The following is a 25,348-nucleotide window of genomic DNA, read 5'->3' on the forward strand; positions in this document are numbered from 1 at the left end:
ACAGAACTATTTCCAATGTTATTTTAGAATATATCAAAACATAGAATGGCATTCCTGCTCTTGATTCAGTGAGGCTCTGAAATAAGAATATCCACCAAAACATTGAAGTTTTACTTTTCTGCATCTTTTTTACAAAAAGCAAACTTTGTAGGAAAAAGCTATCAAAATATTTTCTGCTACTCATGGTACCATTTCTGTTGCATTGCCTGTTCCTGTTTGCACAGCTCTTTCATCTGTTGAAAACCATTTCTCATATTCTCTATTGTCAGAAGTCACAAGGGCTTTGAGAGCTACTTGTCTCAGTCCACCTGTGCAGTATAAGACAAAATTTGAGCAAGTAGTTTGTGGTTACTGTTTTCCTGAAACAGTCCTGTGATTATATTTATTTTATGTTTCCTTAACAGGTATGCCAGAGTAAGAAGTTGTGCTCTCTGTTCCATGAAGAACCCTCTAATATTAGGATGTCTACCTGGAATGAGGGAAGTATGCTTTGGTAGCATGTCTTAGTGTTGCCAGGTATTTTTAAGTGCATTCTCTTCAATGTCTCCTTCTGACACAGTTCTGCTTAAATTTTATTTATTTTTTTTTGTTTCAGTGCAAAGTTCTACCAATATTAGTAACACAGATGCAGAATAGCCTACAGCATGAGACATGGGTGTTAACCTGAGGTCTGAGCCATGGTCTTTTACAGCCTGGAAAAGTGTGTTCATCTTGCTTTTTGGAAGGAGGGCCACAAAGTAATGTTGTGTCTCTCAGTTTGCTATTTCTTTGTTCCAAAGATACCGTCAATCACACACCTTAAAAAATCTGAAGTATTTGACACCCAAAAATATGAGTTAACTTCTGTAGGCTTTGTTAATGCTAACCTAGTGAAGCTTTATATAACTTTTTGTAATGTGTAGGCACCCATGCATACTGCTTCCACAGTTACATGTTCCTCTGTAACTGGTAATGACTGTATTTGCTATGTGAAAGGGTCATCTTAGTTCATTTCCCAGACACTGAATTGTTCCTGTGATGTATCTCTCTCTGGCTTCTCCTCTCAATCACTTATTGACTTAATTGCCAATTTCTCCTCTTCTAATTTCCGGGAATATTTGATTCCGTGATAAATTAACATTTGAGTTTAAGAAGTCTTCCAATATTTTTAGCATTTGCCAGGAAAGAAAGCTGTGGGTAAGGAGGCCTACACAATACAAAGATAAGTAAGACAAAGTTCATACAGAAAGGTAATGTCTTCTGTTGGATCACTTGGAGCTTCTGAGAAAGAGGGACATGCTTTTAAACTTCAAGCCTCCTCTTTCACATTAGGAGCTCAACCATCATAACTAAAACACTGCTATTGTGTTTTGTAAGCCGTTACAGTGAGTAACATCTTAAGAGGTTCTCCCATTTCTCTTGTGTACCTGTATCTCAAGCAGTCAAATCAAACAAAAGAGGTCAAAATGATCCTCACTCAAACAGTAGTTGGCTGGCCAAATCCTTTTCTGTTACCTGTCAGTAAACATGCTGTCTCTGTAAGTACAAGGGCACTGGCCTGAGCTGTTATACTGAAGAAGATATGTCTGACTTGGACCTAAGGAAAAGATGTCATTTGATGTGAATGATTTGCTATTAACACATTCCGCTATTACTGTGCCCACCGGGCGGAAGCCACCACAGATGCATTAGTGTATTCACTAGCAGTGAAGTAGATAATCCTGAAGATAAAAAGAGGATCCTGTAGGGATAAGGACTTAAGGAGAAGTTAGTTAGCCTCATGTTGCTCTCTTTTATATGAAGAAGTATGAGCCATTTTTTATAAATGCATTTGTTTAACAAATCGGACTGTACCAGAGTCAACTCAAAGTTTTGCTTCACCCATACAACAGGTATTAATATATCTACAGTTTTGTATCTAATGAACTATGTGCTTATAATTCTGAAAAATAGCTTAAGAAAGGCTTCATTTATTTACACTTTATGTGATAGTACATATAGTCTGTTGCAGAAATAATTCTTGCCATGTTTAATGCAAGAGTAAAACAATGAGTTTAAATTTATTTTAATTTCTTACCCTCTGCCCAGCAGCATTGCCTGTAGCTCCAGTAGCTGGTTTATGTCAAGGTGTTAGTTATTAACACTTCATAGGATTCAAATAGCCAGAAAAAGAACTACAGGAAGACATCAGCAGTTATTTAAATCCCAGTTGCATGGCAAATGGAGGGGGTGGCACACCAAGCATGCTACAGCATAAAAAAACTGCTACCTTGAGTGAGAAACTGGAAATCATTCCCATTCAATCACCATTACAACCTTCCTATTTCTCCTCCTCTAGGAAACTGCTATAATGGTGGCTGGTCATACACTTTAAACTAAAACTACATCTGGATGATTCAAATCTGTGACATAACAATCAGGGGTTTATTGTGTGTAAAACTATTGATCTGACTTAGTACTTGGCAAGTTCTAAGAAGCAGCTCCATCCAATACATGTCTGGCCAATGTAGTTCTTGAGTCATGACTCAGTCCAGTGAAAATTGTATTTCTTTGAGAAAAGCTGTTTCCATGTGAAATTTTAACTGTTTAGCCTTATCAGTTGAGCAGTGCTGTCCTAAGAGCTGTATGTGTTATTTCAGAGAAGTAATTTTCCTTATTCTGTGTAAGCTCTAAAAAATCTGAATTAATTTTTGTTTCTCAGTAGCCTATGTAATAAGTTTACACATGGCAGAATTCAGGCCTGGATCAGACACAAACGTGAAAACTCAGTGTAATTTAAAAGAAGGTTCAGGTACTGATGTGCATTTTCAAGTGAATGCAAATTAACTTTAGAATAATAGTAACTTTACTCTTATTGCAACATCACCTGTACAAGGTTGCAACACACTGCAAGAGAAGATGCCTGGGAGTTGCCCAAGGCATAGCAATAGAAAGAGATTGTGGCTTTTTAAGCCAAAATTCTGTTTGCCTTACCCTCTCTTTACGGGACAGCTATTTGCTATAGAGTAGAGCTGAGTGAAGAATGGTAATAGCCTATCATAAAGTGTTCTTGGAAGGAAATTTAATGAAAATAATTTCTTAAAATCCTTTTTGTAGTATACAGAAGTTTCCATATGGCTGCTTCAGAATTGGAAATGAATATATCAATTTTTCTAGTCTTTTCCTAAATTAAATTCCATTGTAGACAATAAGCTTAGCTGAGCCATACTTAGGTATGATCATGTTTTCTGATGGAAAACATGGTTCTGTTGATGTTTCTCTGACTACCCCTTCTGCTGAAGCATTCTAGCAGTAAATGACTAATCTTCTATTTCTGAATCATCTTACTAGCTGAGAAGACTTAATAGATGAGGAGTCAGAGCCCTGACCATCTGGGCTTCATAGAGAACCAGAAGCGACAAGTGCCTTCTGTATCCCTAAGCTTAAACAGTCTCTGCTGAAGGAGTAAAAATAAAGTTTTCTATATATTCATTAAAGGAAATTAAACAATAATCCCACAACAATTGATAATTTGTAAGCAAATTAGGGAAAATACAATATTCTAGAAAAATCACAGGGAGTTTTTGCAATAATACCACAATATAAAGAGGATCACTGATGTGGCCATCCTTAAAAGGAGACTGAAGTGGAGTATATTTTGCAGCTCAATTCAAGACTGCACTACCTGTCAGTGTTTAAGAAGCATATGGGTAGTGCCCTTAATAATTTGGTTAAACTTCTGGTCAGCCCTGAAATGGACAGGCAGTTAGACTAGGTGGTCATTGTAGGTCCCTTCCAACTGAAATACTCTTAAGACCCAAGATTGCTATTCCTACTGACCGTTAAATAGCTCTGATGCTATTATTTAAGCAAAACCACTTCAGCTGCCTTTTTGCATGAAGGGACAGGAGGAGAGATGGGGAGAGAAAAAAAGAAAGGAGGGCATTTCTTTTCTTTCAGTAACGTCAAAAGTGTCTGTCTTCTGAAGGATCTTAAACTGTATGAATATACAAAATGTCAGTAAGTCAAATCTGGTTGTGACTTGACTGACTTATGATGCTTTCAGATTTGCATGCTATGTGTGGTCAGTGTACCTTGCATAGTTGTCTTTGTTCAGCTCGGAAAGTACATAATAACTTCAGGGGGAGGGGAGGATGATTTCTGCTGTCCAGCAGAAAAGATACAATAATATGTTGCTCTGCTCAGATAAGATGGAAAATAAAGCCCATAGCAATTATAGAGGAACTAATTATTTGACACAGTCTGATTTGCCATCAGGTCTCTGTCATTACTTTCATCATAACTAGCATGTGTTTTGCACAGTCAAGCACTGCTCCTGCAGTCAGCAGGTCTGATTAAAAGTCTGAGACTGGAAGATGAAGGGCTTTTTAAAATATCCATAACTGGGTAACTAGTTCAGCTGCAAGTTGAACTATAAAGTCATTTGGAATGGCTATGGAAAAGCCAAATTTCTTGTCTGAAATGTTGCTTAGTTATTGCAGTCTTCCCTCTTTTCTCTCAGTTTTAGAGATGTACATATTTTGGAATCTGCTTCCAGTGTAGTTATGTTAATATTTTCTGCTATGAAAATAGTTTCTGCTTTAGCTCAAAAGCCCTTGTGTGGAAAGAATGAGAAATCAAGATATTTGAATTGTTAAGACACAGCTGGTAGAATTGCTATGTATCTCTGCATGGGTTTGGACGTAGAGAAAATGGGGAAATACAAGAGGTACATAGTATAAAGAAGGTTTACATTGTGGAAGCATATTCAACAGGGATAGTGGTGTTAATTTAACATCTCTCCATAGATTCATGTTGATGCCAGTGGTACTTTAAGTAGCTATTGAGGGCTAAGCATCTGCTAAAGTATTTTTTGTAATACAACCTAAAGCCAAAACTGCAAAGGAGATGGCATGTGGCAAAACTGTGGTGTCATTCTTAACTAGTAAAGTACATGTTGCCGACAACAGAACCCACTGTTCTGTCATGGGCCTAAACTCTCCATCCCATGGGAGAAGTGGGCTTGAATTCCTGCAGTGAGAGGATGGAAATCAGCTTTGTTCCCTATTCTATCCCATTTGGGGGTGGGGTGGGTGGAATTAAATAATCAGCACTTACTCCATGTTTTAAGAGAAAATAGGCAGCTTTTTTTGTGAACAGCCCACCTCATCAGTCCCGTCATCCTCAGGAGCTGACAAGAACTGTTTGTAGAGCTGTGAAATCTTGAAAAAGAAAACGAGGGTATCAAAGGTCTGTGTAGCTGCCTGTGTGCAGCCAGGACCTTTTATGTAAAAAGTGGACATACAGTGTGCAGAACTGTCTGTAGAGCTGAGCAGCAGCTGAGGCTTTGAGTACCCCAAAGTGTTTGCAAAATGTGTTTGCTCAAGCTCAGATGTAATAGATATCTGTAACTTTGCATGCATTGCTACATTCTTGGGATTCAAATTATCCCTTCTTACTGAAATAGGCTGTGAAAATCAATACAGAGCAGTCTTCTTCTATCAGTCCAAGAAAACACTAAAATCAGAACCCACAGAACCTGTGATTCCTTCCCCCAGCTCCCCTCTTGATGGGGAGCTAACTTCAAAGGTTACTTTTGACCATTGAAATACCAACTGTATTAAACAAGCGGTCAAAACGCAAGCAACCAGTTTGAATTGCTGGAATTCAAGTATAAGCAGCTGGCTTCACTTCTAACTGGGGATCTAATGGTATAAAAAAAAAAAAAGGCAACAGACCAAAACAAAATTCCAAACTAAATCCATCTGTCTGCTTCTGCTCAATGAAAGTTAAATAGTAAGTGTGTCACTTTGGAGCCCACATGAAAGTTTCGCTACTCAGAGAATGTGCAGGCTGTACAAACACACTTTCACAAAGGCAGATGTCTTCCTGCAGGAGGAAAAAATAAATCTCTCTACAGGTTTCCTCTTCCTCTGTGCCTGTTTTAATTCTTCTGAATCACAAAATATGACTCAAAATCACAACCGCACACACAGATGGATGGTTAATATGCAGCTCCTGTTGTTGTGAGGAGGCTGCTGTTTGACTTGCATCTTTTCAGCTGAGTCATGAAGTGTAACTGTGTGGTTGTACATTTCTTTGTCTCAGTGCACCAGGCAAGGAGGCTGCTGTTCAGAGCAGCCATCTCTGGCAGCGAGGAAATACAAAAGCAGGGATTTAGAGTGCGGATTTAGAGTGCGTAACAGGGCAGTGCTGAGCTAGTGCATGCTTCTGCAACAATGGGGAGCCATGGCAGGCCTCTGCCCCAGCACAGCTGTCCTCAGCCAGCACCCCTCTCCTACCAGACACCCAGCAGGCAGTTCACACAGATGTAGGAGAAGGCACAGAGGACAATATAGATAAGGCAGTATAAAGATTCAAGGCAATTGTATGGAAATAGTTTCTCATGAAATGCTGATCCTTCAAAAGTCTTAAGATCAGCAAGTGAATTAGTTCAGTCAATAAAGATTATTTATTTTCACTTTTTGTCTTTACTGCATTTGATTTTGATCTGAGAACTACTGGTAAAGAAATGGACCAAACCTTCCCACTAGGTCTCAGTCATGCCCTGAAGTGTCCCCTCAAGCCCTTCCACCCCCACATGCAGTTTGTTTGAAATCACTGTCTCCAGCTGTAATTGTGTCCTGGAGCCTTTGCTTTAAATGAAAATGGCTTCAGGTTGAACCCTAACCCTTATTATCATCCTCAAAAGGAAAGAGGCCCAGTGGTAGTTCTGTGAAGCTTTGAGTAGGCAGACCTACTTGACTCCTTCAGAGGGAAAAACAACCTTAAATAGGTAGGCAGAAATGTACTGGTTAATGATATATTAATGATATGGTAATGAAATATGAAAAAGTAGGCTTACATGTCCAGTGTTTTCATTTGAGTGGCTTCAAACTCTTCCATAGTATCTTGGCATTATAGTGCCTTGTTGCCTTTGTTCATTAGATGGTGTAGCGTAACAGAGAGCTACTTGGAAGAGATAGGGGGAGGCAGCTGGAGAGTGGGAACATGTATTGTGAGTGATTTGCTGTTCTTCAAAGCCTCTGTACCATGCAGATGAGGGTCTTCAGCCCCAAAGCTTTAGAAATGTCAGCAATTGGCTTGTGACTCTTAGATTAGCAGATCTGTGTCCTTTCAGTACTAGGTAGCTGAGACGTGAAGATGAAGGGTTTTATTTTTCTTTGTCAGACTAAATCTACAGTCGGTTCCATTGTGGAAGGTTCTTACCTTCTGTCTCTAGAAAATAAGTAACACAGGAAGGGAACCGAAAGCTAAATGTTGGCTAATCCTTATGAAGGCACAAACCAGGAGGCTCTGGCACAACAACAATCAGTACCACTGTGAAAGGAATCCCAGCCACAAGATAACATTTCTTACAGCAAAGGTATCAAGCCAGTGGAGTGTCTGTTGTCTGCACAAAATCAGCTTCGTGTTTGATATGTCAGCTAATTTAAAGAAGACAAATTTTTGCGGATATCAGTATGATGCAAGTCTGGATTTTCTTTCAGTAAGGTGACAAATTGACTATTAGATTTCCATTACAGTGTAATTCTGCTTGGTATTTGGGAAAAAGAAAATAGTACACAAACTAGTTTTTCACAGAATGTGGGTCAGTGATGTGACTGTCCCTAATAATTAGTTTTTAGTTATTATTCCTTAGTTCTTATTTCTAATTTAGTTATTATTCCTAAATCCAAATTTTTAACATCCACACATTGCAGCTATTCACTTTTAAAACAAGATTCAACAATCAGTATAAAATATGAGAAAGGGCGCATATAGGTACACTGGGTTAACTGCATTGCTTAAGGAGGAAATCTGAAGACCAAAGTCTGTGTATCGTATACTGCAAGTGGTATTGCTCACAGTAATTCCCAGTGTTAGTCGTCTGTAGAGTTTTGGTAAGTTATGACTTCTAAAGCCAAGTGATAAATTTTATTCTGGTTAATTTTTCCTTATTTCTGGTGACCAACCTTCTGCCATTTTATTCCACAACTATCGAGGTGAAAACCTTAAAATCACTGCACCTGTGGCTAGTTTTACATTTTCATCTGCATTTCATCTCACTTTCACTGCTGATGGTGACTCGGTGGCTCAGTGACTTCCTGGTAGGCAGGGCTGTAGTCTGTGCTCTTGCTTTCTCTGATTGGAAAAAGGGCTCAGGATGGTTACTTTGTGTGTGTGTGCTGTCTCTTTTAGAAAAACACAAACAAACAAATCTGACATTTCTGTTACATTCTCAACAAATGTAGCACTGCATCATAAACTATATGTGCCTCGAATTAACCAGAAAAAATGTGGTTATACTGATAGATGTCGTGCTTGCAGCTCCAGCTGCAGTAATATGAGACGTGCTTGCTAATTCATGCACTGGGAATTTTGTGTCTATTTTGAAACCTCTGGCATGTGTCTATTAGAAGGTAACTGAGAACTGTATACTGACACTATCAAGTGCAGTGATGACAGATCGTTTTTTTTAAACCTTGTGGGCACTTCTGGACTGAGTCTTGCCTAACGTGTCATAAGAACGACAGGATTGTAAATCATGCTTCATCATCGTGGCTTACCTTAATAACCATTGGAAACCAGTTCCACTGCTGCTTGGAGAGTAGCAGGAGTGATTTTGTCATGTTCAGAGTAGCTAGATAGAACCACTTCAAACTGTCCTGTGCTTACGTTAAGGTAAGATAAGGGTGATATGCTGTATGTTATGCTGGTTATCTTTGGTAATATGCACAGTGAAAAACAGTTTTGGGCTCTTTTTTGCACAGGTTTGTGGTTTCTCTTTTCTCTTTCAATTTGAATTAATCTGTACATTCTACATTTAAAACGAGAGTACTCTGGCCTCATTCATAAATGGGTAACTGTTGGGAGATGCCTCTATATTCTATGGAGAATAGAAGAGGCCCTCTGGTAAACGTGATATAGGTGTTGCCTGTGTTCCAGGTGTGGTCTGCATTCCCTTTCTCTGAGCCTACTCAGAGAGAAAGTACGTGAGACACTTCACAGCTGCCATTCTGGGAGACACCAGAGAGGCCTCAGCAACAGTCTGAAAACGTTGCTGATCATGGCCATAATTTTGGTTTTATACTGCTTTTTAAAAAAGCCCCAAGGTAGTTGATCTTGTCATCCAAAAAAATTCACTGTTCCAGCTCTTCTACAGTGATTTCCCCTCCCCCTCCCTAGGCTGTGCTTCAGGCAGTCACTGGATATCAAAATACATTACGTCTGGAAGAGAGAAAATGTGGAAGAATGAAGTGGTTTGTAAAACTGAAATGGAAAGCATATTTGGGTGTTATGTTTTTAGAAAGCTACTTAACATGACAGCTACAATTACATGACAGAATATTGTCAACTACTGCTTAAAGGGTATGTATATTAGTTTAACCCACTTGAAATGACAAAAACCTGGTTTGGCTTCCCTAAGATGTGGCATAAGATCATGGTGGTGAATAACTTTCTTTTTTTCTTTTCTTTTTTTTTTTTTTTTTTTTGTTCCTTTATTTGTTTATTTTTTTAAAACCACTAAGTGGTAAAACAGAAAACTCTGGATTCACTTGAGCACTTCTACAATTGTTTCTTATTCAAAATACTAAAAGAGTTAATTGAGTAGAAAGTGAACAACACATGATCAGATGTAATTGTCACATATTACCATTAACAGATCAATGGGGGTGCCTGGGTATTATCTGTTGTTGTCTGTATGCTTTGAGATGGTACCCTTTAAGTCGAAATCCCTGTTAGCAGACATTGTACATGTGTATAGAAAGATAAAGCAGGGAAAAAAAACCCAAACCAATATAGAAAAGAACAACATACAATTCCTGGTTAGGGTCATACAAAGATGACTAGGATGATCTGACCTTACCTACTCATGCACACAGTGAAAAGTAATAAAATGGTGTAAACTCATGAAGTTGTAAATTATAATTCTCATTTTGTGCATATTGCCATTAACTTGTCTGCTGAATAACAAATACTTAAGAATTAGTAGTGGAGAAATAGACTTGCCATGGAAAAGCACTCAGAATCTTTTTGAAAGAGGTATTTTCACAAGGTTTAAGCATGAAATGCACGTCTGGACTTCTTAGGTATGTGTGTGGTGTGTGATACAGCTTAAATTAGCCTTGATGGTTATAATGGCCACGTAGCTTAGTCAAGTGAATAAGTAAGAGTGCAACTTTATTTCGAAGGTAAACTGATGTAATGGAGCCATGCCACCTAAATGATGGATCTTGCTACTTCTGGGTTGAATCTGGAGTTCATATAGCCATGTAGTCAATTTGGTCAACTAGATGACTGAATAGAAGACAACAACAACCTTTTGTTTGGATAGCCTTGCTGCTTTCTCTCCCCTTTTGCCTCTTTCAGCTGTACAATCACTAGATCCAATGCAGGAAGTCTTTGGATAGAGGAGAGAAGCAATTCTTATGGCAGGTATTCAGCTGCATAGGTTTAGCTTTGACATGGAATGACACATTTCAAATTGGTGAACTCATATGTAAGCTTAAGAGAAGGAATTAAAAAATTATTTTGGAAGAGCCTTTCTTTTTCCTTTCATATTCTCTATATTACAGCTTATTTTACCCACACCAGTTCCTGCTTCATAGGAATGTCGTTATTCTGAACTGTTGCTAGTGGATGCTGTTTCTCAAGAATATCCCAGAAGGAAAGGGGAAACCAAGTGAGCAAGAATTTCTGCTTCCTTAGTTCTTATGGGTGTGTGAAAGTTGCTGGGTAACATGACTCACTGCACAGCTTTGTGAAGTAAATGGGACAGCGTTAGCTTGCAAAGCAAGTATAAACTATTTCCCATAAATAGCGATACTGCACTTTGTCTCTAATGACTCTACAGAGCTAAATTTAGAGAAGGAGCTAAGATTTACGTTCTAAAAAGCAGCATTTCTTTACAACTGCCATGTCACTCTCACATACACATGCATCCCCACCTTAGATGGTGGGGGGGACCCCATTCAGTTGGAGGAAAGTGGGGGAGCCGCTGCCTGCGTGTTTTCTTAATACTTTTACCTGTACATTATGTGTACACACAGTTAGGTTTTTCTATGGTGAATGACAGTGTATGTGTATAAAATAGCTGGGGGGTGATTTAAATATCTGTCCTGAATTGAAAACAGTGGATAATCAAAAACTCAGTATGTGCTTTATACTTCAGGTCACCATAGGAATTGCAGGGACTGTGGTATGGAGACTGCCCAGTAACTAAGGTAGATCTTCCTCTAGATCTTCCTGCTTTGCTCAGAGGGATCCTTGGTTGCTATTCACAGTTTCAGCAGTACACTGTCTCCTGCCAAGAGTAGAAAGGTTCCTGTTTCAGGCAGCAGAGGACAGTAACACAACCCACTCATATCAATTGGTTTGCCATCTTTTTTTAAGTTGTAGTGTGGGGTTTTTTTTTACGTGTTTTACTTTTATTCTGGCCTCTGGGATATTCACATCTCTAAGCACAAGCATCAGTCTTTTACAGTTTGTATTCCCCTTTTCTCTCTTCCCCTCCATACCCTCTGTCACTGTGGTGTCCTGATGGTATGGCATGGCATGGCATGTCAGCCTTGGCTCCCTCTCACTGTGAGATTTGGCCTGGGTGCAGAAAGCTGACTCAACACCTGTGCCCAGTTTAAATGGGCCGAAGTCTGTACAAGTGTGGTACAAGCTTTTAGCCACCCCTCTGTGGATTGCTTTGCAGAACCACAGCTGCTGTTTTTCGCAAGTATTTTTACCGATGGGACTGTAAGGAGTAGCAGCGGGTATGGACTGACCTCCCCCGTAATAATAGTTAGTTGATAGCTCCTGTTGTGGAATCACTGCCTGTGGGAAAGTTATGTGCATTGTTTTTTAGCATTCTTCTGGTGGTTGTTTAGAAACTGCTGGAGAAACCAAACGTGTTTTCCAGCATTTCATTTTGATAAGAAACTAGTACTGATTGAATGCTTTCTAGCATCATGTCAGGAATCAACTCAGTTCCTAACAGCTCTAGCATAACCTGCCATATGCTGTGACAGGAGGAGTTTGTGGTACAGAATTTCCTCTCCCACCTTTCATTTTTAGCCTGACTCTTCCTTGGTTAGAGTTTAGGGGACACAATTCCATTTCCTTCCACACCTCTCTCTTAGTTACATTAGGCTAGCTTTTTGGTTTTCAATAAAATGCACTTATTCATCATGTGTGGAAGATGGAATTTATACAATGAGATGCATGATTAGTGGTTGAAATACTTGTGAATTTCTATTCAGATATGACTACTATAACTAAAAAGGTTGATTATCAGCAGATACAAGCACATTAAAGTCCTAGGGAGATTTCCTTACCAAGCTAAACAATATGGGCTGGAATTATGGTATAAGAAATTCATCCATGAGCACACGGGTCTTCTAAGTAATGTAAATCTGTGGAAATTGAAGCTTCAAGAGACTTTTGGATATCTATATAGAGAAGAGATTCAGAGCAGCCCTGCAGAGAAGGACTTGGCGGTGCTGGTTGATGAGAAAATGAACATGAGCCGGCTTCAGTGTGCGCTCGCAGCCCAGAAAGCCAACTGTATCCTGGGCTGCATCAAAAGGAGCGTGACCAACAGGTTGAAGGAGGTGATCCTGCCCCTCTACTCTGCTCTTGTGAGACCTCACCTGGAGTATTGTGTGCAGTTCTGGTGTCCTCAACATAAAAAGGACATGGAACTGCTGGAACAAGTCCAGAGGAGGGCCACGAGGATGATCAGGGGACTGGAGCACCTCCCGTATGAAGACAGGCTGAGGAAGTTGGGGCTGTTCAGCCTGGAGAAGAGAAGGCTGCATGGAGACCTCATAGCAGCCTTCCAATATCTGAAGGGGGCCTGTAAGGATGCTGGGGAGGGGCTCTTCATCAGGGACTGTAGTGACAGGACAAGGGGTAACGGGTTAAAACTTAAACAGGGGAAGTTTAGATTGGAGATAAGGAAGAAGTCGTTTCCTGTTAGGGTGGTGAGACACTGGAATGGGTTGCCCAGGGAGGCTGTGAGTGCTCCATCCCTGGCAGTGTTCATGTCCAGGTTGGACAGAGCCTTGTGTGACATGGTTTAGTGTGAGGTGTCCCTGCCCATGGCAGGGGGTTGGAATTAGATGATCTTAAGGTCCTTTCCAACCCTAAGTATTCTATGATTCTATAGCTCAGGAAGTATTAGTACTTGAAGCACTTCCAATAGGTACTGGGTGCCTGTAGGAAGCTGGGTAACGATGGGGTTCTAGCAACTGCCCGCAGAGTCTGAGTGTTTTTGTCTCTAGGTATCATCGTCAAGCATGGTGCCTAAGATGGACAAAGTATACCAGTAGAGGCTTTAATGAGTGCTAAGTAGAGTGTGAGGTTTATTTTATGTATCTTACAGCACTTCCATTTACCTGTCTCTGTATGTTTGCTTTTTTCACAAGAGTATGGCAGCGTTGACTTCTGTTCAGTTTGTGATCCATTCTTAACCCCATGTCCTTTTCCACAGGACTGCTGGCTAGCTGCTGCTTCTGTGTGCAGCGAACTGTTCCTTTAAAAGTACAAATATTAACCTTAATTTATTTCCTCATTATTTTAGGCCATTTCTCTAACTTGCCTGCATTACTGTGAATTATGTTTGAAGTGCTTAGCCCTTTCCAAGTGTGCAATTTAAAACTTACATTTGTGTGTATTCATAACTGTATGTTTATACAGTGGAATAATGTCTGTGTCCACAGAAACTGATTTGATACAACCTTTCATAGTGCTATTGGCAATTACGTTGTGCATGTGTCATGTTCAGATGGTCTCCTGCACGTCCAGTTTGTCCAATATTTGCTGAGCTTACTTATGCAAGTTGCCTGTAAGGAGCGTCAAGTCTTCCCTTAAGTTAAATGATATCCACATTTCCCCATCCATGAGCCTGTTAAACCTGTCACAGTAGGAAAGATTAGTTTGATGCAATCTGCTCTGAACAAGTCTGGGGCTGTTACTTATCAACCTATTCTCTTCTAAAAATAGTTAATTTGTTCCAATATATTATTCCAGGACTTGAAATCAGTCCATAACTGTTCCGTAACTGCCCATCTTTTTTCTTTTTTCTCTTCTATTTTCTCTTCCCACCCTTTCCCCAATTTAGGGAGGCATTTTTTTTTTTTCCTCTATTCTTCCAGTGTTCTGGAACCTTCTCTTTCCATAGTTTTCAAAGGTAATCAGTAGTGGCTCTGACATAGCTTCACCTGGTCAAAAAGAGACTGTATTTGAGTTAGCTAACTAAAACCAAAGGCGGCATTCTAAGTAAATGACCCCTTCTGTTCTCCCTCTCCCCTAGTCAAGTTCTTTCTCTTTCATTGTGTTTGGGGTTTTTTTACTTACATTGTTAAATATTGAGCACTTCTTCATCTGTTGGCTTACTGCTTTTAGCAAGCTGTTCGCACTGTTCATTGCCAATTACAAATAATTGGCTTCTATTTCCGCCTTAACTGCACTACCAACAATCTTGAATCTTCTTATGTCTTTGTGCCCAGACTTGTGATTCTTCCTTTATAGGATTTTCTGTCATGTGGAATTCTGGAGACTAAGCCAAACTGCCTTTCAGTAACTTGGTATAGATTGAACAGGTAAAGTATAAGTACTTTTCCAGATCTAGATTTATTCCCATAGTCCTTCTCGGAAATCTGTCTAAACTTTAATCATCTTGAATCCAAATTAACTGAATAAATGTCAAGCATATGCTATATACACTAAATCTGAACAAGGCTTCTAAATGACCTGACTTGCACCACTTCTGGTTACTGCAGTTACCACATAGCAAGAATGATGTACATGTGATTGCAGTGGAAACTGATCCTGATGCCAAAGTGAGGCCAAGGCTCAAAATCATAGCAGTGTCGAGACAGGAGACAGAACAATGGATGGCACTTCAGCTGAAAAGCTGGATGTGTCTGCACCATCCTTACTAGCCCTTCTTCCTCTTTTGGCCTATCCGTCCACTAAATTTGTTGCTGTTGTCTCAAATTTGTTGCATACTTTTGCAGTCTGCACCAAAATCAGCTTTATGTTTCTCTCTCAAAAGCTGCATCTCAGGTTTCCTTGATTCATATAAACCCCCTTCTAGGAATCTACTCATAGACTTTGTCTTCCTCCTTGAAAACTTGTCTTTACTTGGGTCAGTAGGAGAGGAAGAAAGGGGGGAATGCAAAAAGTCTGCAAGGTGACAACAGGGAATTACAGGCTTTCTGTTCATGATCTTCCAGCTTGCTAAGTGCACAGGCTAGCTCCAAACCTACTACACTAAGAGACAGCAAAATTAACCATATGAGTGGACATTTAGCAAAGCTATCAGAGGAGAGCTCAGTTCCTGTGAAGGCTCAGAGGAGAACTCTAAAATGCATGGTCAGTGGGTGAGGAGTTGAGATTCCACAACTGTGTGTTTTCATCACAGGCTTATGAGCACAAAAGGATGAATGCATTGCTTTTGGCAAAATGATATTCAGCAGAAGAGACCGGAGCTTTAAAATGGAATTTTGGAAGCTCATGATAAATTGAGAACAAGATCCAACCTGCCCTTGTCCAGTGATTTATGCTCAGTAACGGACACTTTATTTATACACAGTGCATTATTTCATGTATATATATGTAATTGTATTCTTCTATTTAGGGTATTCTTTGAATTGAATTCCTAGAAGGGCTTACCATTCATGTAGGGTGTCCAAAAGGTGGTAGGATATAGCAAAAACGTGATTCCATTTAGGGAAGAGGAGCAAATGCTGTGACCTGTTTGCTAGTAGAAAACACTAATGCAAAACCACAGAACAGTTTAACAAATTATATTGTTTCTCCATAATGGTGGTTACTTCATCAGCCCTTCACCTTTGTTCTGTATTGGTGTCTAGTAACCCTGCTTTTTGCCTGGAGCCAGGTCATCAGCTGGTGTAAATTAGCCTAGCACTAATGAAGTATACGAAGCTTTGTCAGGTGAACTTTTTTGGTTAAACTAAAGGAGGAATTACTTCTTGGATCTGAAGTCCTGTAGTCATCTGCATGTACCTTCCCATTCACTGCTCATTTCCAGAAGAGTCTTACTGAAGCTACCACCTTGCGTAAAACACTTCTACTCTGAATCAGATATTTTCATTTTCTAGCTCAGTAATGCAGACCTCAACAGAGGTTTAGAGAATAGAGCAGAGGTTTAAGTACTGCTGTTAGTTCTGGTCACAGCTGCAGCATACCCACTCTGTTTGACCCTAAACCTTCAGCATCTCGGTTCAACTAGCACTAAACATTCAGTATTAGGATCAACTGGTACTAAATATTTAACATAAATTAGCCTTCTCATGCTGTGGATCAATGTGGTTTGAAAAGATTGTCCAAAGGACTTTTTTTAAAGCAGACTAATGCTTAGAGGACAGTCCTTCACCTGCTGTAACTGGAATGGTAGTGCCTCCCCACAGGAAACTCTGTTTTAGGAGGAACAATGCCTTTTTAAGAGGCTGATGTTAACTTATTCAGAAGCCTTTGAAACTGTAGCTGTTGCTTCATCCCAATAGTACTCTCAATAGTTTTGAAGGCCACTTTTACCTCCTACAGTAAGACCTTATTTTCTGAACCTATAAGCAAGCTCAGCTGTGAGATCAGACAAGTTTGTTGAGGGCTTTATCCAGGCCTTAAAGACTCCCAAGGATGAGAGTTTGTTCTGTGTTGTCTCCTAAGACTGTAAGTTAAGGTGTATTTACTGTTGTCTTTTTCTTTTACCAAGTGATTTTATTTATATAAAAATATCAGCTAATAGTGCAGAGCTAAATAACTTTCAAAAGTAGCTTTTTTCCCAAGTAGTTTAGATTACCTCACCCAGTTCAGTTAAACCATTTATTTGGTTTTGTTTTATTTTAAGAGATGCTTATGTTGAATCTTTTCATACATGAATAACACCTTTATACTATTAGTTGTTCTATTTATTAAACAGATGATTGTAAAATCTGATAGTAAACGTTAGGATCATGGAGGGAAAATATTTCATAAACAGATGTAGGTGCTTTTTATTTCTATTAAGAATCAATGCATTGAAGAGCACTTACAGATGCAAGTAAAGCTGTATGTGCTCATGCTATATTTTATGTTGAATATTTGGACTAAATACAATGATAATTGTTAACGTAGGTATTAGAAAGCATTTCACAATAAGTATGGGGTTAACTGTATTACTAAATAATGCTATGTACTAGAATCTGGTAATTTTGGAGTGCTTTTCCATCACACTTTCTAAAAGTGCCCTCAAGAAATCTTGGTCCCTCTTTCATATATAGTAAGCTTGATAAATAGTTCATCGGATCTGTTTAAAGTTTTGTGCTTATTAATTCATTTTGCTTACACTCCTGAATGACTTTGTTCTTTGCAGATAAAATAGTTGTATAAGCACTAGTTACCTTCATCTTTGTGCAGGAGTCCAACCAAAAAAATCCCACTTCCACGTGTATGTGGAAGAGAGTTAAAAATTCTTCAGAGGTGTTCAGCAAGCACATCTTTTATTCTCTAGAATGATTTCATTGGATGTGACTGTGTTCTAAGCTTTTAGCACATTCTGTACGCAGTGGAGCCTCATGTTAAAATGAAAGTAATGCCACAGTAGCTTCTGTGATCTCAAATCCAGCTAACGTTTATTTTTAAAGTTAGAATATTTGGCTTATGTATCCTGACAGCATAGCCTTCATTTTAATATCATTTGATCTGAGATTCAAACCCCTTTTTTAAACAGTGGCTATTCTATAGGTTCCTACATTAAAAATGCTTTAGTGAACCCCTGTATGTGTTCTTACACTGGAAGTGTATGTGGACATAGCTTATGATCACCAGTGGTCGAGGCAGAATGAGTAATTTTTCTCCACAAAGTCTTCCTATTTCTGAAGTCAGTCTGAATTTAATAAGCACTATTCCAAAGCCTGAAAGACCCTGACTTCTTAAAACTTCTTATTTCTGTTTCTTCCTTAGTGTTTCATACCAAAGAGAGGAGCTTTTCCAAATGAACAAAACCAGAAATTTTTTAACAGGCTCTTTGCATACAGGATGCAGTCCAGTGTGTGCCTGTCTGTGCTAGCTGAGAGGATTCTTCAGAATGCATTTCCACTGAATTACGTGAGGCTACTGATATATCTGAAGCTCCCCAGCTGTATAAATATTTGTGAAATTGATAACAGGAATGTTCCACTAATAGAAAAGACAATGAGAGCTATACTAGTTGTTGAGAGAATTAAAGCATGTATTAGACAGATTAAAGAGGAAATAATAACATTCTTTTGAAAACTCAAAGAAACGAAGGTGGGGAAAAAAACAACCGTTGTAAACATGGACTATGGTTAAAGTTCATCGAACAAATTCAGCTTTCATAGTTTCAGCTATGTACACGCCACAGAAATTGCCATCTTCAGAAATGCGTAGTTCTAAATGCCTCTATTTATTAAATAGTCTTCTAAAAATTAAAAAAGAAATGTGCAGTTTAGTATGGGTCATGTGAGAAATCAGTAACATTTGCTTTCTCCTCTCCCTGTTGAGGCACAAGTCCTTGACTACATTTGGAAAGTGTTAACTTACCTTTTTATGAGAATGGTTACATTGACAGATCAGTCCATTAAAAGTACCCCCTACTGCAATGCACATCTTAGAAGCTAACTTCAAACCATCCTGAATAATAAAGCTTTTCAGCTGTATTTGCAAATGGCCTTGACATTATAGGAGACCCAAAAAGTGCTGATTAGCTTTCTTACCAAATTTTACCCTTTGGTCCTCAACCTGAGCCACTGAATCACTTTATGGTAATGCTTTCCCACTTCCAGAAAGTGATCCACCTCCATTTTCCTGCCCTTCTGTAACTGTGTCTTCACTAATAACAGCCCCTAATAACAGCCCCTAATAACATTTATGTTAGTTTTGGGGAAAGCTGAACCATCTCTAGCTTCCCATCATCATTAATCTTCTGACTAAAGAAACACAGGAGGGGAAGAACTTGATGACTTTAATCCTCTCTTAAAAATTAGTGAAACTATTTAACGATACTGGAACCTGTTTGCAGGTTTTACTCTGGAAACAGATTTTTGTGTAAAAGGTGAATTCTAAACTCAGCATCTTCTCTGAAGTGCCATCTCTCAAATTCCTTTTTTTATTTTGTTTTACAAAATGTACCCTTTTTTCATTTTTTTTTATTTATTTTGCATGTGGAAAAATACCACATATTGTGGAAACACTCAATTCCATACTAATCCATGAGATACTAAGTTTACAGCTCCTGCTGTAGGGAATTTGAAGATGGGTGTATCTCAGCTGGAGGAACTTGGAGTCAAGTGTAAGTGTAGATGCATGAAGTAGGGCTTTTTTACTTTGTTGTTGTTCCTCTTTGGTTTTGAACAAGAAGCCCTCTCCATGCTTTACAACCGCTATCTGAAGAGCATAGCAACAAATGAATGGGATTATAGTTGTGTATATGTAACTGTTTCCAACACAGGCATATAATGTACCTGAAGAAGAAAACGGAGCATGTAGCTTTGTTCCCTTTGCAGATCATTTTAAAAGAATACACACAGATAATTGTTCAACCTATCAGCTTCATTTCACATTAATAGATATGAGAGATGTTGAGTTTACAATGGATTTCCTTACATCAGTTAGGAGTGAGTAAACCAGAAAGCAATCCACTGGCATCACGAGGCCTTTTATTTCTGATGCGGTGAGCTGTTCTGTGACTCCTCATTGCCATGATTTCAAAAATACTGTGATAGGGCTTGCCAGTTTTCTCGTGTGAAAACATGCTACAGGGGCACTTCTTACCGGTTGGGTTCCGTGCAGAGCCCCATATCCTTAATGCTTGATTCTCTTTAATACTTTTACACTTCAGATGCATCTATACTTAAGGTGTGTCCGCCTTGATTTGTATTTTTTGCCTAAGTTGTCTGTGCCAAGCCAAATTTTGTTCTCTAATGGTATGAGGAAAAAAGAAAAAGCTTGTGCCTCCTTTCCCTCCCCTCCCCCCAATCCCCCTTTTTTCCTCTCTTTCTTATTCCGGCATAGTAAGTTTCCTGGAATTCCTGCTCTCTCCCTCCTTCTGGTGAAGGAGGTAGGCCTCCGTTTCTGGGAGACTCGCAACACTGATGCTCTGGGGCGTTCTTGCCTTCCCTGATCTTAAACAGGTACCAGAGGTGGACTAGCCAGCACAACCAACTCAACGTTCACCATTCACTGACCGAGTTCTTTTGCGTCCCTAGCGAGAAACGCAATGCATTTGCCTGGGGCTGCTCCCTAGGGGTTTTTGCTCAACTGCCGCATCCCCCTGGCCCGGGCAGTGATGCAACATGTGACGCTGCCTCCCGCCCGCGGGTTAAGGGTCCGGAGCGGCGCCCTCGGGGCTCCGGCTGCGCCCTTCGGTGCTGCCCCACTCCCCCGGTTCACCTCCGCCGCTGCCGATCCCGCCGCTCCCCCCCCCACGGCCCGGCACCGCTCAGCCGGCGCGGCTGCCGCAGCACACAGCAGGGCCGCTAACCGGGGGAGGCGGCGGGGCGCTCCCGTAGAGGGGGGGGCGGAAGGCACCCAGCGGCGACCGGAGCGACCGCGCCGCCGGCCTCCGGGACTCGCACCCCCGGGGCGGGGAGGGCAGCGCCCTTTGGCCAGGCGTGGCTGCGAGGAGAGACGGAGAGGCCGCCGGGAGTGGTGACGTGTCTCTCCAACCCCGCCCCCGCGCAGGGTATATAAGGGGTGGCGTTCACGCCGTCGGTCTTTTTCGCTACGGGTTTGCCGGCGCCTTGCAGGTGAGACGCGGCCGCGGGGCAGGCCGGGCAGGGCCGGGCCGGGCCTGGACTGACCGCGGGAGGGGCGGGGGGCCTGCGCACCTTGGGGGCATGGCTAGCGCCGGGCGCGGCCGCGGAGTGGTGCGCTGGGGATGGGGTCTGAGGGGTAGACGGAAGGGGCCGCGGGCGCGGGGCAGGCGGCAGAGCGCACGTCGGGGCCGTGGCGACGCATCGTCCTCCTCGGTGCCTAAGCCCGCTTCCCTCCCGGACTCGGGCGAGGGGAGCGGCGTGCCCATGCCGGCGTAGGGCGGGAGGCGCCTGGCCGGCTCCTCAAAGCGTTCCGGGCGGCGGTGGGGCCGGGATGCGGGGTGCGTGGCTGGCGGCGGCGGCGCCCGGGGGCCGCTGGGGGCTGGGGGCGCGGAGCACGAGTAAAAAAATGGCCGCTCCTTCACACAAAATGGAGGACGCGCGGCCCGGGCGGGGTGAGTCACACAAAGGAGCGGGCCGGCCCCGCCCTCCGCGCCGCCCGTCGCCCCGCCGCCGCTCCGCTCTTGCACCGCCGCGGGTAACCCGAGCCCGGCGGCGGCGCGGGGAGGGGGCGACGAGAGGGGCGCTCCGAGGGGGCCTTCGGCCGGCGTCCTCCGGCCTCGCCCCTCCCCTCCCGCGGCGGGGCGGGGCCGAGGCCCCTGTCCCGGACGGGCCACCCTACACGCGGCGCCGCCATCGCCGCCCCTGTGGGCCTGGTGCCCCTCGGCCGGATCCCGCCGTGGGGGTGTTAGGACGGGAGGTGTGACCGGTTTGTTCTGTGGGGCGCTTCCAGGTGTCGATTCTCTTTTGCCGAAAGAAAGAACTTGACTGACATCCAAAAATGGGAAAGGAGAAGACCCACATCAACATCGTCGTCATCGGCCACGTCGATTCTGGCAAGTCCACCACCACCGGTCACCTCATCTACAAATGCGGTGGTATCGACAAGAGGACCATCGAGAAGTTCGAGAAGGAAGCTGCTGAGGTGTGTGGGCCTGGACATGCGGCAAGATTTCGGGGCTCAGGAATGAAACAAGAGAGACTTGGTTCCAAAACTTGAGTTGCAAACTGCTTTGTGGCCACAGGGAGGCAGCTTGGTTGTGACTGTCCTGGTAGCCAAACAAGCGCGTCGGTTGTGCTGTGGCCACAGGGAGGCGGTTTAGTTGCAGTTGTCCACCTAGCTGAACAAGGGCTGAAGTGCTGAAACCACCATTACGTTAGGTGGCGAAGCTCAAATCGTGCAGTGTGGGACTAGGGAAAAGAAAGGTGGTGTAAAGCTGTAATTGTGTAATTGGAAAATAAGCTGAATTCCCAGCTTCAGTCTTTGCATGCATGTAGTTGAGGTTTACTTCTGAAAATGTGAAAGGTATGGATTTCGGTGTTTGGACTTGCAGGAAGTTTTATCGATCATAATTTTTCTCATTTTCCTATGTAATAACAGTATAGGTCTTAATAACCACACAACAGAATGAAATGTAGCAAATGTTGGGCTGAGTGGCAGTGAAAATGTGGATTATCACAGGGATTGCACTAGTAAGAGCTTAAATTTGTAGAGGACACTTGATAGTTTGACTCAGGCTCAAGAGATCTATCATAAGGATGTGTTAGCACAACTAACAAGCTGTCAAGAGGGCTAAACTGTCAACAGGTTAAATAACAGAAAACAGTTGGCATCTCTCACTGGTAGTGCCAAGTATATCTTGTTGCTTGTTCTACAAGCAGTAACGTTTTTCAGTGTTACACCACTTTCTATTCTTAGAGTTTGCTCTTCAGTCAGTGCGTGGTCTTCTTGAAATACATGCAAATGCATGATCAAAAAAGGGAAAAAACCTTATGATTTTAATCCATAGATGGGCAAAGGTTCCTTCAAATATGCCTGGGTCTTGGACAAGCTGAAGGCTGAGCGTGAGCGTGGTATTACTATTGATATTTCCCTGTGGAAGTTCGAAACAAGCAAATACTACGTCACCATCATCGATGCTCCTGGACACAGAGACTTCATCAAGAACATGATCACTGGAACTTCTCAGGTGTGTAAATGGAACTAAAGATTTTGGGAGTTCAGGCAGATTGTTCCTGGGTTGGCTGGGGGGTTCCCCTAATGCCTTGACACACGTGCAGGCATTACAATGAGTGTGTTTTCTGTCGTCTTTCCAAAGGCTGATTGTGCTGTCCTGATCGTTGCTGCTGGTGTTGGTGAATTCGAGGCTGGTATTTCCAAGAACGGGCAGACCCGTGAGCATGCCCTTCTGGCTTACACCCTGGGTGTAAAACAGCTGATTGTTGGTGTCAACAAGATGGATTCCACCGAGCCACCTTACAGCCAGAAGAGATATGAAGAGATTGTCAAAGAAGTCAGCACTTACATCAAGAAGATTGGCTACAACCCAGACACCGTAGCTTTTGTGCCAATTTCTGGTTGGAACGGAGACAACATGTTGGAGCCTAGCTCTAACGTAGGTTTGACATCTGTTTATATTAAGAAATAAAACTTAGAGGGTTGCGGAGATAAATTATGCAACAGTAAACTGCACTTTTTTTTTTTATTTATAGTTACATTTGGAAGTGCCAAGGTTAAAAAACAGTTCCCAGCATTTCACAAATTCTTACTCTGCCATAATATACCAAGATAATGCTAAGATAAGACCACTTGGTCTTTTCTAGTATTGTGCCATTCAGATTGGCAGACAGTTTACACTTGCACTTGTTTTTCTTACAGATGCCCTGGTTCAAGGGATGGAAGGTTACCCGAAAGGATGGCAATGCCAGTGGAACCACCCTCCTTGAAGCCTTGGACTGCATCCTGCCACCAACTCGTCCAACTGACAAACCTCTGCGTCTGCCTCTTCAGGATGTCTACAAAATTGGCGGTATGTATTCTCTGTAATGCCAGCACTAGCCAGCAACAGCTAATGCATGGGGTAGGAATGCATTTTTTTTTTTGCCTGAGAGGTTTTTTTTTGCTTTAAGTGGCAAAGTAGAATGCTCTTCTTTCATGTAAGGGCATATATTCATTGAACTGAATTACTGATCATCTGTTTTGCAGGCATTGGTACTGTACCAGTTGGCCGTGTGGAAACTGGTGTTCTCAAGCCAGGCATGGTGGTTACATTTGCCCCTGTCAACGTTACAACTGAAGTAAAATCTGTTGAGATGCACCATGAAGCCCTCAGTGAAGCTCTGCCTGGTGACAATGTTGGCTTCAATGTTAAGAATGTGTCTGTGAAAGATGTTCGCCGTGGCAATGTTGCTGGTGACAGCAAGAATGATCCTCCAATGGAAGCTGCTGGCTTCACTGCACAGGTAATTTTTACAGCTCTCTGAAGACATTTAAAATACAGCTCTGAAACCTACGTGTAGTAGGCATGTGAAAACCCAGTCTCTGTAGGACACACCAGTACTCAAAATTACCTAGGTGTTAACTTGGCTTTTTGGTTGTTTAGGTTATTATCCTGAACCACCCTGGCCAAATCAGCGCTGGTTATGCCCCTGTGCTGGATTGCCACACTGCTCATATTGCGTGCAAGTTTGCTGAGCTCAAAGAGAAGATTGATCGTCGTTCTGGCAAAAAGCTGGAGGATGGCCCCAAATTCCTGAAATCTGGAGATGCTGCCATCGTTGATATGATCCCTGGCAAACCCATGTGTGTTGAGAGCTTCTCTGACTATCCTCCTCTCGGTAAGGCATCTCCTAAAACATGTTAATATTGATGTCTGGAAAAGATGCTGCTTAGTCTCTTGTGTTGGGATGGGAGGGTGTTTTCTGAAATGCTATCAAAAGCTGTGATGTCAACAGACACTTCAAAGTAGGACCAGAGCTTCAATGGTATGGGGATAGTCTCCAGATAATTACGTCTCATTGTCCTAGTCTCATGCATTTTACTGCGCTGAAGTGGTATTGGCCCACTGTACCCAAAGTTGTGTGTTGCTGCTGCGTGGACAACACTGCAGGAATGAAGCTTTGGACAAAAGTCATAAACCATGTTTCTGTTTCCAGGTCGTTTTGCTGTGCGTGACATGAGACAGACGGTTGCTGTTGGTGTCATCAAGGCAGTTGACAAGAAGGCCGGAGGAGCTGGCAAGGTCACAAAGTCTGCCCAGAAGGCCCAGAAGGCTAAATGAAAATTCTGTCCATCAGCTGCCACCTCAGTTGTAATCAGTGGTGGAAGAACGGTCTCAGAACTGTTTGTCTCAATTGGCCATTTAAGTTTAATAGTAAAAGACTGGTTAATGATTACAATGCATCGTAAAAGCTTCAGAAGGAAAGGAATGTTTGTGGACCATTTGTTTTGTGGCAGTTTAAGTTATTAGTCTATAAAATCGATAAATTTTTTAAAATGGAAACTTGACCAAAAATCTGTCACAGAATTTGAGACCATTAAAACAGAAGTTCAATGCTATGTCTCTGTCTTCTTTGGGTTAATGTTAAGTTGATAGAAAAATCTAAATACAGTCCTGGTGGGATCAGAAAGGACGAATGTTGCTGGAGTATGTTCAGAAGCTGCAAAGCAGATACTGAAATTGGCTTCTGAATGGTAAAATTCAGCTGCAGGTTTAGTTTTAACTGATCTAAGCCTTAAAAATTTAACTCCTGTGGTGCTTTCTTTAAAGATATCT

The 25,348-nt window shown here is 41.8% G+C and overlaps 1 protein-coding gene across 1 annotated transcript; it reads left to right on the forward strand.

Annotated features, from left to right (window-relative positions):
• The first annotated feature begins 20,622 nt into the window (after nt 1-20,622).
• On the forward strand, nt 20,623-25,131 carry EEF1A1 (eukaryotic translation elongation factor 1 alpha 1). Its single transcript, XM_065681420.1, has 8 exons — nt 20,623-20,726; nt 21,526-21,717; nt 22,583-22,762; nt 22,892-23,188; nt 23,452-23,602; nt 23,779-24,035; nt 24,176-24,410; nt 24,729-25,131. Exons 2-8 carry the CDS (start codon nt 21,574-21,576, stop codon nt 24,851-24,853), a joined length of 1,389 nt encoding a protein of 462 aa, XP_065537492.1. The 5' UTR covers nt 20,623-20,726; nt 21,526-21,573; the 3' UTR covers nt 24,854-25,131.
• The last annotated feature ends 217 nt before the right edge of the window (nt 25,132-25,348 follow it).

Source organism: Lathamus discolor, chromosome 5, assembly GCF_037157495.1.
Source record: "Lathamus discolor isolate bLatDis1 chromosome 5, bLatDis1.hap1, whole genome shotgun sequence".
Lineage (NCBI taxonomy): Eukaryota > Metazoa > Chordata > Aves > Psittaciformes > Psittacidae > Lathamus > Lathamus discolor.